The sequence below is a fragment of the Melospiza melodia genome, chromosome 28 (assembly GCF_035770615.1).
Source record: "Melospiza melodia melodia isolate bMelMel2 chromosome 28, bMelMel2.pri, whole genome shotgun sequence".
Lineage (NCBI taxonomy): Eukaryota > Metazoa > Chordata > Aves > Passeriformes > Passerellidae > Melospiza > Melospiza melodia.
Window position 1 is genome coordinate 6,611,993 of NC_086221.1, and position 13,543 is coordinate 6,625,535.

At 53.0% G+C, this 13,543-nt stretch overlaps 1 protein-coding gene across 8 annotated transcripts in view; it reads right to left on the reverse strand.

Annotated features, from left to right (window-relative positions):
* ATP2B4 (ATPase plasma membrane Ca2+ transporting 4) overlaps positions 1-13,543 on the reverse strand; it is a 67,355-nt gene that overhangs the window by 7,492 nt on the left and 46,320 nt on the right. For 4 of the 8 annotated variants that reach the window (XM_063178236.1, XM_063178237.1, XM_063178238.1 and 1 more), the window contains 11 exons: positions 13,009-13,115; positions 12,171-12,405; positions 10,371-10,550; positions 9,360-9,447; positions 9,153-9,259; positions 7,484-7,675; positions 6,675-6,888; positions 5,844-6,055; positions 4,714-4,821; positions 3,666-3,848; positions 1,790-1,879 (listed from right to left, as the gene is read on the reverse strand). In XM_063178236.1, coding sequence (XP_063034306.1) covers positions 1,790-1,879; positions 3,666-3,848; positions 4,714-4,821; positions 5,844-6,055; positions 6,675-6,888; positions 7,484-7,675; positions 9,153-9,259; positions 9,360-9,447; positions 10,371-10,550; positions 12,171-12,405; positions 13,009-13,115 — 1,716 coding nt within the window. Of the gene's footprint in view, positions 1-1,689; positions 1,880-3,665; positions 3,849-4,713; positions 4,822-5,843; positions 6,056-6,674; positions 6,889-7,483; positions 7,676-9,152; positions 9,260-9,359; positions 9,448-10,370; positions 10,551-12,170; positions 12,406-13,008; positions 13,116-13,543 lie in introns of all 8 variants that reach the window. The other 4 variants (XM_063178242.1, XM_063178241.1, XM_063178240.1 and 1 more) reach the window with 2 other exon arrangements.

The following is a 13,543-nucleotide window of genomic DNA, read 5'->3' on the forward strand; positions in this document are numbered from 1 at the left end:
AGAGCTCCCCACGCAGCAAATCCAACCCTGGAAAAACTCATCCACGGGAGAAGAGACACCACAGATCTGCGTGGAGGGAAGAGGAGCTTTGGGAGAGAGGGAAGCAGCAGAGGGAAACAAGAGAAATCCAGGCAAGAAAACAGCAGGAGATTTGGAGACCTGGGTTAGCTCCTGGGGAAGTTTGCACGAGCTATCCAAGTTTTCTATTCCCTCACTGCAAAATGGGGGGAAAATATGGATCCACAGACTGCAAAAAAGCTGCATTTTGGTCTCCTCCCCACCCCTGCTCTGAGCCCCTCTAAGCAGATTTTATTCCATCAGAAAATCCTGGAGGTTTTCCCAGATGCAGGCGGGAGCAGGAGGCAGCTGTGCTGCTCCAGCATCGCTGGGGTTAAACCCAATCAGCTGCCAGCCTCAGAGTCAGCTAAACAGAGAGAAAACAAAATTATCCCAAATTCTCTCTCCTCCCCCACAGTGCATAAACAGCAGAGCCTGAAAGCTCTCCAGAAAGTCACCGAGGGTATTTCTCTAATCAGAGGAGAACGGGGATAAGTGAGTGTGCAATAAAAAAGCCAATTATCCAGCAGAGCCACACTCCCTGCTCCCAGCCTGCAGACAGAACCACGGCCACATGCTCACCAGCCCCAACACCCCACACACAGAGGGTTCTACATCACACAGGGCCTTCTATGGGGGGCTGGAAAGCCAGGATCCAGAATTCCCATTGATTTGTGGCCTCCGTGCCCATTTCCATGTACAGCTGTGTGTCTGCACACCCTGGGATCCAGCATGTGCAGAGCAGCCTGTGATGAACAGAGAGAGAGCCCTGCACCAGACAGGGCCTTTTTTGGGGTGTGGAGACCCAGTGCCAGATCCAGAACTCAGAATTCCCACTGGCATCCAGCAGGAATTGTGTTCCATACTTTTTTTAGGGTCTGGAGACCCAGTGTGAGATCCAGGACCCAGAATTCCCACTGGGATCCAGCAGGAATTGTTTTTCATGCCCATTTCCATGCAGAGCAGTGTCTGCACACCCTGGGGATCCAGAGTGTGCAGAGCAAGGTGGGCACTGAGGATCCTCCGGCTGCCCAGGGCAGCACAGGGATGTCCCCAGGCCATGCAAGTCCCCAGGTGGGGACAGAGAGGGGGGACAGCAGCCCCGAGGTGTCACCAGCTGAGCCACAGGCAGGAGCAAATCCCGTTTGTCCCTCCTTGCTGTGGCTCAGCCAGCCTTGGGGACAGTCCCAGCGGCCACTCTGCCTCCAGAAGAGATTTCAAGCAATTCCTCTGCCCATCCTTGGGCTGTCCCAGGGCTGGGCAGAGGGAAGAACCAGCAGGATTTGGGCTCAGCCTTGCCCTCCTCCCAGCAATGCTCGTGAACTTGGGGGGGTTTTGAGCAAGAACTGCAATTTTGGCTCACCCTGAGGAGGGTGGACACAAACACCAGCCCTGCAGAGGAGGAGAAGAGGTAAAACTGGACAAAGCAACAAGGAACTGGGGGGGAAAGGACCAGAAAGGTTCATAATTTTGTTAAAAATTGGGGTTTTGAAGGGTTTCCCGCCCCATCCTTCAGGTTTGGGACTGAGTGTGCGAGTCAAGGCTGAGAGGGAGAGAGAGCAGGCGGGGTTAGGGGGGTGCAGGTGCTCTCTGTGCTCATTAAATCATGCATTGTAATAGACCATCACTCACTGCCCGCAGGAGGAGATGCAGCAGCAGCAACAGCAGAAGTGGTGGGAGTGGAATTGACGGAGGAAAGAGCTACATGGGTTGGGCTAGAAACATTTTTTACATCGTGGTGCTGGCTCACGATGGAAGGCTGTCTCCTGAGGGCTCCCTGCAAAGAGGAGGCGCCGGTCTGGAATGTGTAAACTACGTCCATCTGCAAAGAACCAGAGAGTGAGATAGCGACACCCGGCCAGGGACAGGGACAGGGACAGGGCCAGGGGACAGGGGAGGGCGGGCAGACACACAGACAGCAAGGAAAGAGGAGGATGGAGAGGCGAGGAAGAGGAGGAGGAAGGAGGAAAGAGCCCACCCCGCACTCCCCAAAACCCACGTGGGGTTTTGCTGTTGGAGCAGAGAGAGAGTCCAGCTCTGCCCTTCCCAGAGCAGCAGGGTCAATCCCCCCTGTGGTGGGAGGCAGTGGCAGAGGAGACACCTGGGGGTATCCAAAAATCTGCAGGAGGAGCAGAGAGAGACAGAGAGAGCGGGCAGAGTGCGAGTGGGAAGGGCTCCTGGTGCCTCAGCCCTGTGGGGCACTTTGGGGACACTCCAAGGGCTCCCCACAGCCCCTGTGGCAGCAGGAGATGTCCCAGCCCCTCTCCCAGGCCTCAGGGCTGCTGGGGATGCAGCATCTGCTGGTGGGGCCGTGGTTGTCCTGTGGATGTGTCACAAGGCTTGAAGAACAGAGCAGCTTCCTGGGCACTTTGTGGCTGGGTGATGCCAACCCTGTGGCACCTTCTGGGCACCTCCTCCAGCCCCGGCTCTGGCTGAGCAGGTGTTTCACACACAACTTCACTCCTGCCCCACTCTGATATCCTTCTTCTCACCTGTGTCCTTTTCACACACCCCAAATGGGGACAGGAGCCCCCCAATGCCAGGTTGGACCCCACAGACGCTCCAGGACGTGCCAGCACCCATTTCTCACATGGCAGGAGCTCATCCCAGCTCCAGCACAGGGAAGCACCCGGGAAGCTCCAGGCTCAGCCCAGGGGCACCTCTGGCACTGCAGCCCTGCAGAGCTCCCGGATTTCCAGCACATCTGCACCACTGCCAGGAGAGCCTGGATGCTCCCAGCACGTTCCTCGTGTCAGAGAAGCTCTGGTTACCCCCACACAGAGCCCAGCTGCCCCTCAGGGCTCACAGCCAGCCAGGAACCAAGGCTGAGCTTCACCTTGAGGCCATCGAGGTGACACTGTGGAGGTGACAGCTCAGAGAAGGGAAGTTAACTCTGCCCCAGCCCCTGTCCCCGTTGGTTGGTCACAGAGGAGGGACAGAGGTGACCCAGCAGCTCTGCTTGCCCAGGGACACCAGGATTCCCTCCATGGGACAGCTCTGCCCTGGCCTCCAGGGAAATGAGGGGCACAGAGCTCTCCCTGCTTGGTGGAAAAAAAGGAAAAAAATCAGGGGAAGAAAGTCAAGAGATGTAAAAAGAAGACTGAGAGATTTTCTCCTGTTGTGTGCCACAGGGCTGAGCTCTGGGTGTGCAGCACGGGGAGGTGGCACAGAGGGGTGGCACAAGGAGCCACACCAGGGAGCAGCACATTCCCACTGGGAACCGCCTCCCAGCAGCCAGCAAGAGCAGGGCAGAGCCTGGGGGGCTCCGTGCACCCCTCACAGCCTCCTGAGCTGCAGAGGTGACCATCAGTGGCACGTCCAGCCTCCTGCTGACCAGCAGCACAGTGCCTGCAGCAGAACAGCCTCCCACCACCCCAGCTGTCCCAAAACCCAGGTTATCCTGGTCCCAGGTTATCCTGGCCCCAGCCATCCCAAAACCCAGGTTATCCTGGCTCCCTGCAAAGGCACAGGTAGAACCTGGCCCGGGAGGCGATGGCATCCTGCCAGCACCATCTGTCACCTCTGTGCAGACACAACCCCTGCATGGGGAGAGAGAGAGGAGCAGACACAGCAGGCAGAGCCCCCCCAGCCCTGCTGCCCCCCAGTACCTGGGTCTGGATCCTGTTGAGGCCCCGGAACCACAGGATCTGCCCCCGCCGCAGCTCCATCTCTGCGTGGTCGATCTCGTCCACGTCCTCGGGCAGCTCCTCCTCGGGGATCTCCTCCTTGGTGATGCCGTGCCCAGCCTCCTTCAGGAACTTCAGGTGGCTCGTTGGCACGGTGCAGATCAGCTGGGGACAGGCAGGGACACAGCAGGGACTTAGCCTGAGGTCCTGGGGATGCCTCAGGGTTTAGCTTTTATATTTTTTAGATTCTGAGCTGCTTTCGTGTGTGGGTCTGAGCTTTGTAGTAAGGGTTGGTGAGCTCTGAGAACAGAGTAGGGAAACAAAACAATTCCTTCTCTATGATCCAAATTTCAAATGGTCCAAATCTGAGGCCCTCTCTATGATCCAAATTTTAAATTATCCAAATCTCAGGCCCAAAAGCATTAACAACATGGACTGAAGAGACAAAAACAAGAAGGATGGGACTTCATAACCTGAAGCTGTAACTGGACAATTAACTCCAATATGCAAATGGAGCAGAACTTATAAAAATGAGACACCTCACTTATAAAAGTGAGAGGAAGCAGCTGAAGGACTTTCCACTAAACTCCTTTTGTTCCCTTTCCTTTTCCCCTTTCCTTTTCCTTTTCTCTTTCCTTTTCCTTGTCCATTTTGTGACCATTTTGGGTTCATCTTGGGTTCATTTTGTGACCATTTTGGTTCATCCTGAGTGCAGCCCTGGCTGGGCTCTTGTGCTGCCCAAGGTGGATCCATTGAGGAGATCCTTTGAATAAATCCCGGCTTTATTCTTTAGCTCTGTCCAGTCCCTGTTCTAGCTCAGCCTTCTCAAGGCCTCAGCTCCAGTGCCACCAGCCCCAGGGGACACCAGGAATGTCCCTGTCACTCTGGGTGTGTCCCTCTCCTGCTGCTGGGCTGGGGAGGGGTATCAGCCCCTTCCTAAACACCTTCCTAAAGAGCTGCCCTGGAGAAAAACCAGGGAGAACATGGCAGGGAGGGAAGGATGGGGCAGGATTTTGGGGCTGGCCCTTACCTGGCCCCACAGGAGCTCTCCCACTCCAATGAAAATGCACCAGAACCACTGGGTCAGGGTGAGCCCAGAGCAGCTGAAGGGCTTCCCACCAAACTCCACGATGATGATCTGCAGGACAGGAGACAAGAGTCACATCTGGGCATGGAAAGGTCCCCTTGGGACACACCTTTCCCCCTCTCCTGGGATAACAAGAGAAGAAAGGACCTCACATCCAGGCTGGGAATTTTATGGGACACCAGAAGGAAGCAGGGACCTCATACCCAGGCTGGGATTTTGGGTTTTTAATCCATCCCATAGATTTGGACAAAATCAGAGTTTCCATGGTCTGGAAGCAATTCCAGTGGAATAATCCATGGAGCAAAGCGGAAGCCATGGAATAACCCATGTGGAATAACCCATGGAGCAAAGTGGAATAAACCATGGAATAACCCATGTGGAATAAACCATGGGGCAAAGTGGAATAAACCATGGAGCAAAGTGGAAGCCATGGAATAACCCACGTGGAATAACCCATGCAGCAAAGTAGAATAACCCATGTGGAATAACCCACGGAGCAAAGAGGAAGCCATGGAATAACCCACGTGGAATAACCCATGGAGCAAAGTGGAATAACCCATGGAATAACCCATGTGGAATAACTCATGGAGCAAAGTGGAAGCCATGGAATAACCCACGCAGAATAACCCATGGAGCAAAGTGGAACCCATGTGGAATAAGCCATGCAGAATAACCCATGGAGCAAAGTGGAAGCCATGGAATAAACCATGGAATAACCCATGTGGAATAACCCATGGAGCAAAGTGGAATAACCCATGTGGAATAACCCATGTAACAAAGTGGAAGCCATGGAATAACCCATGGAATAACCCATGTGGAATAACTCATGGAGCAAAGTGGAAGCCATGGAATAAGCCATGCAGAATAACCCATGGAGCAAAGTGGAAGCCATGGAATAAACCATGGAATAACCCATGTGGAATAACCCATGGAGCAAAGTAGAACCCATGGAATAATCCATGTGGAATAACCCATGGGGCAAAGTGGAATAACCCATGTGGAATAACCCATGGAACAAAGTGGAAGCCACAGAATCCCAGTGGAGCAAAGCAAAACCCCCGGGCTGGGGTCACCTGGGCGAAGAAGGTGCCCAGCACCACGGAGCAGAAGATGGGGTTGCGGTAGATGCCTTCGAAGACGTTCCTCTCGCCGTGGATCTTACGCGCGTTGATCTCGTTGAAGAGCTGCATCATCACGAAGGTGTTGAAGACGATGGTGTAGTGTTCGGTGGGGGGAGAGTGCAGGGGCGCGTTCCGGCCGCTGTCGATGTCGAAAAACTTCTCCCCTGAGCAGGAAAAAAAAGAGGATTTGGGGAAGGGAAGATGTGGGAGAGGTTTTACATCATTTCTGAGAGACAGAGAGAAGGTTGAGAAGAGGATCTGTGTTTACACCGAATGAATTTTCTGCCAAAGTCGTTGTCGTAGAATGACCAAAATGTCCCAAAACAGAAACCGAGAGAGAAAGAAAAACCATTAGAAACAACCAACAGAAACCAAGAAAGAAAGAAAAACCAATAGAAACAAACAAGGAAAGAAAAACCAATAGAAACCAAGAAAGAAAGAAAAAACAATAGAAACCAAGAGAGAAAAAACAACAGAAAAAAACAATAGAAACCAAGAAAGAAAGAAAAACCGTTTCCTTTTCCCCTTTCCCTTTCTTCCTTTTTCTTTGCCTTTTCTCTTTCCATTTTCCTTTTCCTTTTCTTCATTTTCCCTTTCCTTTTCCTTTTCTCCTTCCCCTCTCCTTTTCTCCTTTCTTTCTCCTCTTTTCCCTGTCCTTTTCCTTTTTCCTTCTCCCCTTTCCCTTTCCTTTTTTTCCCTTTCCTTTTTCCCCTTTCCATTCCCCCTTCCCCTCTCCCCTCTCCCCTCCCCTCCCTCCCAGGACACTCTGGCACTGCAGCTGACCTGCGAAGAGCAGGGTGAAGATGATGGTGAGCTGGTAGACGGCGTGGCCCAGGATGTTTTTCATCATGGTGCGGGAGATGAGCGGCTTGTTGCGCCCGTAGGGTTTGCGCAGCAGCAGCGACTCCGACGGCGGCTCCGTGGCCAGCGCCAGCGAGGCGAACGTGTCCATGATCAGGTTCACCCACAGCATCTGCACGGCCTTCAGGGGCGAGTCCTGAGGGGGAGAATGTGTCATGCCACCAAAATAAACCTTTGTTCCCTCTGTGTTTCACTTTCCTCCTGAAAACCTCTCAAAAATTGCTCTTGGGTATTAAACACCTTCCTAAAACATTCCCAAATATTCCTTCTTTTCTCCATGGCCTTCAGGGGGGAGTCCTGGTGGTGAGAACAGTCACACCACCAAAATAAACCTTTGTTTCCTCTGTGTTTCATTTTCCTCCTGAATAGAATTCCAGAACTGCTCTAGGGTATTTAACGCCTTCCTCAAACATTCCCCAAAATTTCTCCTTTTCTCCATGGCCTTCAGGGGGGAGTCCTGAGGAGGAGAACAGTCACACCACCAAAATAAACCTTTGTTCCTTCTTTGTTTCACTTCCCTCCTGAAAACCTCTGCAAAATCACTCTTGGATATTTAACAGCTTCCTAAAACACCTCCCAAGATATTTCTTCTTTAAGACCTCCCGTGTCCCACCTGCCCAGGTGAGCTCACCTGGATGACGCAGGGACCAATGAAGGCCACGATGATGCCACCACGTCTCATACCCACCCAGGTGACATCCCCCATGTCCCACCCGCCCAGCTGAGCTCACCTGTGTGATGCAGGCACCGGTGAAGGCCACGATGACGGCCACCACGTTGACGGTGAGCTGGAACTGCAGGAACTTGGAGATGCTGTCGTAGACGTTGCGGCCCCACATGACGGCCTTGACGATGCTGGTGAAGTTGTCGTCGGTCAGGATGATGTCCGAGGCCTCCTTGGCCACGTCCGTGCCCGCGATGCCCTTGGGGACAAAGCCAGGGGTGAGGCATGGCCCTGCCTGGCTCTGCTGCGTGCCAGGGATGTGCCCAGCAGGAAAAGCCCCTGGAGCTGGTGCCAATCCCTGCTTGGCAGGGCCAGAGCTCCAGAGCTGTCAGGGACAGGCTCTGAAGCTGCCCAGCTTTCCCAGACAGGGCCACAGTGCAAAAAAGATGGGATACAGCTGGGAAAACACCAGGAAACAGCTGGGAAATAAACAGGAAATAGCCAGAAAAGAGCTGGAAAACAGCTGGGAAAATGCCAGGAAACAGCCAGGTAAGAGATGGAAAACTGACAGGAAAACAGACAGGAAACAGCTGGGAAATAGCTGGAAAACAGACAGGAAAACAGCCAGAAAACAGACAGGAAAATAACTGGAAAACAGACCGGAAACAGCTGGGAAACAGCTGGAAAAAAAGCTGGAAAACAGCTAGGAAAATGCCAGCAATCAGCTGGAAAATGGCTGGAAAACAGACAGGAATCAGCTGGAAAATAGACTGAGAAACGGCTGGAAAAGAGAGAGGAAAACAGCTGGAAAACAGGCAGGAAACAGCTGGAAAACAGGCAGGAAAACAGCTGGAAAACAGGCAGGAAACAGCTGGAAAACAGCTGGGCAACAGCTCCCTCCTCACACCATGGACTGGCTCCATCCCGAGCTGGGCACCTCTCTCTCCAGGGAGGGAGAGCTCAGCCCGGAGGTTTCTGCCCTCGCCCAGGCTGAGAGCAGCCCCACAGCTTCCCCAAAATCCCCAAAAATCCCCCAAAATCCCTGTCAGGATCTCCAGGGCAGCGGGTCAGGCTGCGTTTCCCAGAGCCGGCACAGCGAGGCGCTCGCCCCGCAGGGATTCCATGCAGGAATTCCGAGCCCTGCCCAAAACGAGCCCAGTCCCGGATTCCCCAGATCCCAATCCCTCCTCAAAGGGGAAATCTCTGCCTGTTGCAGCACATGGGGTTCAGGGTTTAAGGGAACAGCCTTCCCTGCTTCTGGAATTGTGTTTGGATGTTCAGCACATTCCTAAAAACACTTCCCAAAAATCTCTCATTTTCTCCCCACCCAGCTCCTGCTCATGTCTCTAAATTAATCCCCAGGGAACCTGTTAAAAACAACAGGTTTATTTCCCTGCTTCTTTCAGACAGGATAAAAAGGCACCAAACCAGAGTTTTCCCCCATAAATCAATTCCCAAAGCCTGATCCAGCACTGTGCCTGGAATTGGGGTGAAAAGCTGCAGGAAAAACCAAATCCTGGGGCTCCCATGGCTCTCCTGGATCCAGCAGAGACACCAGGACAGGGCAGGTCCAAGGAATTCCCAACCCCTTTCTCACAGCCCTACACGGCTCAAACTCAAACCCAACACCCTAATCAAATCCCTTTTTGGGTTTTTAGCCCATACATCTGGATCAGAGTTCCCATGGTCTGGAAGCAATCCCATGGAGTAAAGGAAAACCCCCAGGCTGGTCCTACCATGGCAAACCCAACATCTGCTTTCTTCAGGGCTGGGCCATCGTTGGTGCCGTCCCCTGTCACAGCCACCACCTGCCTCTGGTCACCCACGGTGCTGTCGATGATTCCTGTGGTGGAAACGAGAAATTAAACCCCAAGGGAAGGATCCCAGCCTGGATCAGGCTGGAAAACTCCAGGGAGGAGCCCCTGTAGAGGGGCAGTGCCCACCTTTCACCAGGGTGTGCTTGTCTGTGGGAGAGGAACGTGCCAGCACCCGCAGCTTGGGCCAGATCTTGTCCAGCTGCTCCTGCTCCACCTACAGGACCAGGAAAAGGGAAATTATTCCACCCCAGGAATCTTGTGTCCCACCAGAGAGCAAATCCCAGCTGGGATGGGGCAGAGGCTTTACCCAAAACGCTGCTGAGCAACCCAGCAGCTTCCTGATGCAAGGGAATGAGGGAAACCCAGCAGGATCTGGAAAACCCAGCAGGATTTGGGAAAGACATCAGGATTTGGGAAATTCCAACAGGATTTGGGAAACCCAGCAAGATTCTGAAAACCCATTGGGATTTGGGAAACCCATTGGGATTTGGAAAATCTAGCAGGATCTGCAAAATCCAGCAAGATCCTGAAAACCCCTCAGGATTTAGGGAACCCCTCAGGATTTGGGAAACCCATCAGGATTCAGAAAACTCATCAGGATTCAGAAACCCATAAGGATTTAGAAAACCCCTCCAGATTTTGGAAACACATTAGGATTCTGAAAACCCAGCAAGATCCTGAAAACCCCTCAGGATTTGGGAAACCCTTCAGGATTTGGAAAACCCGTCAGGATTCAGAAAACCCATCATGATTCAGAAAACCCAGTATGATTCGGGAAACCCTACAGCATTTAGGAAACCCTTCAGGATTCAGAAAACCCCTCAGGATTCAGGAAACCCCTCAGGATTGAGGAAATCCCTTAGGATTTAGGAAATCCCTCAGGATTTAGGAAACCCCTCAGGATTGAGGAAATCCCTTAGGATTTAGGAAATCCCTCAGGATTTAGGAAATCCCTCAGGATTTAGGGAACCCCTCAGGATTTAGGGAACCCCTCAGGATTGAGGAAATCCCTCAGGATTTAGGAAACCCCTCAGGATTTAGGAAATCCCTCAGGATTTAGGAAAACCCCTCAGGATTGAGGAAATCCCTCAGGATTTAGGAAACCCCTGAGGATTTGGGGTTTTGCAGCTGTCCCACCTCTCCCTTCTCGTTGCGGATCAGGCGGTTGAACTCCTTCCCCTCGAGGCACAGGAAGTCCTCCCCGGGCAGCAGGATGCCACACTTGGTGGCGATGGCACGGGCAGTGTTGATGTTGTCCCCTGTCACCATGCGGACGGTGATGCCGGCACGCTGGCACTTCAGGATGGCATCGGGCACCTGGGGACAGGGACAGCGACGGGGTTGGCACTGGGAATGCCAGGAGTGAGGCAGCTCCTCATGCCTAAAAGGATCCAGAGAGGGCTCTGGAGGGGTGGGGGAGCTGCATCTGCCACCCCAAAGGGAAGGGACCTCAATGCCACCTTGCTGCCACCTCACTGTCACCTCCCTGGGGCTCCCATGGCTCTCCTGGATCCACCAGGAGAGACAACAGGACAGGGCAGGTCCCTGCTCCAAAGAATTCCCAACCCCACGCTCACAGCCCTACACGGCCTTTCCTCCCTTCCAAAGGCAAGGGATCTCACTGCCACCTTGCTGTCACCTCACTGTCACCTCCCTGGGGCTGCATCTGCCACCCCAAAGGGAAGGGACCTTGCTGCCACCTTGCTGTCACCTTCCTGGGGTTCCCATGGCTCTCCTGAATCCAGCAGAGACACCAGGACAGGGCAGGTCCCTGCTCCAAAGAATTCCCAACCCTCTGCTCACAGCCCTACACAGCTTTTCCTCCCTTCCAAAATGAAGGGACCTCACTGCCACCTCACTGCCACCTCACTGTCACCTCCCTGGATGACAAGGCATGGCCAGGCCGTCCATAAAAGCAGGAATCTCATCCCCTCCCACCCCACTAATGGGTTTATCCATCAGGGAAGAGAGGAAATTGGAGTGAGCAATGAGCAAATCGAATCAGGAGCCTCCAGAGCTGCTGCAGCCGGGGGATGTGTAATGCAATTCCCAGATTGCCAGATCCCTGAACATCTCATCAGGGACCAGGGGAGCAGGGGGAGAGCTCCAGACTGCATCCAGAGGCAGGGATGGGGCATTATTGCATTAGCCCAGCACACAGCTCCGAGGGAAAACCAGCCCCAGGAGCACAGGGATTCTTCCTGCCTGTTTCCATCCACCTTTGGTGCAGCACAGACCCCAAGGATTGGGAATTTTGGGTGGGAACACAGTGCCATGGTGTTGTTTTGTCCAAAAATGGGAGAGAAATGCCCACAGCAGAGATGGGCACAGAGGAGCTGCTGGAATTCCTTGGGGGCAAAGCAGGGAGAGCTGCTGGAATTCCTTGGGGCAATATCAGGGATGGGCACAGAGGAGCTGCTGGAATTGCTGAGGGGAACACCAGGGATGGACACTGGGGAGCTGTGGATGTGGTGATAGGAATGTGCTGAGTGGTTTTTGGGTGGATGTTCCTTGGGGAAACACCAGGGATGGACACAGGGGAGCTGCTGGAATTTCTTGGGGAAATTTCAGGGATGGGCACAGGGAAACTGGTGGAATTCCTTGGGGTACAGCAGGGATGGGCACAGGGGAATTGCTGGAATCATTTGGGGGCACAGAGGAACTGCTGGAATTCACAGAATCACAGAATAATGAGGTTGGAAGAGACCTCTAAGATCAACGAGTCCAACCTATGCCCTAACACCTCAACTAGACTAATCCACCAAGTGCCATGTCCAGTCTTTTTTTAAACACATTGGGGACACAGAGGAGCTGCTGGAATTCCTTGGGGAAACATCAGGGATGTGAACAGGGGAACTGCTGGAGTTCCTGAGGGGATCCCAGCCCTGAGCAGCAGGAAAAGGGCCAGGAACAGCCCAGGCCAGGGGGATTTGGTACCTCGGGCCGTACGGGATCCTCGATCCCCACCACAGCGATGCAGGTCAGGTCAGACAGGATTTCACTCTCGTTGTCCCAGTCGGGCTCTGCACCCGCAGGGAAGTCCCGGAATGCCAGGCAGATGGTCCTGAGTCCGTGGCAGGCCATGGGCTCGATCACCTTCTTCACCATCTCGTCCCTGTCCTTCACCTTGAACACGCGCGGCTCGCCGTTCTTGTCCAGGATCTTGGTGCACCTGAGGGGACACGGAGGTGAGGCATTGTCACATTTCTGGCACCCCATCCACAAAAAAAGGGGCTGTTCCTTTTTCACAGCCCACTCCAGATTTCCTAAATCCACCCAAAAATTGCTCAGCACATTCCTGTCATCCCATCTATAGAAGGGACACACCCCCCTTTCCACAGCTCTCTCCAGATTTCCTAAATCCATCCAAAAACCACCCAGCACATTCCTGGCACCCCATCTACAAAAAGGAGCTGTCCCTTTTTCAATGCACCCTCCAGATTTCCTAAATCTACCCAAAAACCACTTGGCAACATTCCTGGCACCCCATCCACAAAAAAAGGGGGCATTCCTCTTCCACAACCCACTCCAACTTTCCCAAACCCACCCAAAAACTACTTGACATATTCCCAGCACCCCATCTACAAGAAGGTGCTGTCCCTTTTCCACAGCCCCCTCCAACTTTCCCAAACCCATTCCTGGCACCCTGTATGGACACCCCCTTTCCCTCCAGCTTTCCCAAACCCCACTGGGCAGCTCCCAGCACCCGCCCCATGCCCCCTTGCCCCGTGGGATGCCCAGGAATGCCCGGGGCCGGGGCAGCAGCAGGATTTACTTGCGCAGGATGATCTCAGAGGCGCCCTTGCTGTACATGCGGAAGCCGCCGCCGCTGTTCCTCAGCACCGTGCTCATGGACTTGCGCACAGAGTTGAAGGTGTAGACCTGATTTGTGGGGGAAAAAAACCCCAAAATTTAACTCCATAACTTGTAAATATGTAAAGCTGGTGTGTTTACTACAGCCCTGAATGCGTGTGAGGTCATTCCTCCTAAAGGACAGCCCCAGAGAATTCCCAAACCTTTTTTATCCCCCTTACTTGTATGTATGCAGAATTTCACAATAGGTTTATGTATATTCATTTTAGGTCCATATAGGTTCTACAGGTCCTATTCATTATAGGTTTATGTATATTCATTATAGGTTCATATAGGTTCTATAGGTCATATTCATTATAGGTTTATGTATATTCATTTTAGGTCCCTATAGGTTCTACAGGTCCTATTCATTATAGGTTTATGTATATTCATTTTAGGTCCATATAGGTGCTATAGGTCCTATTCATTATAGGTCCATATAGGTTCTTTAGGTCCTA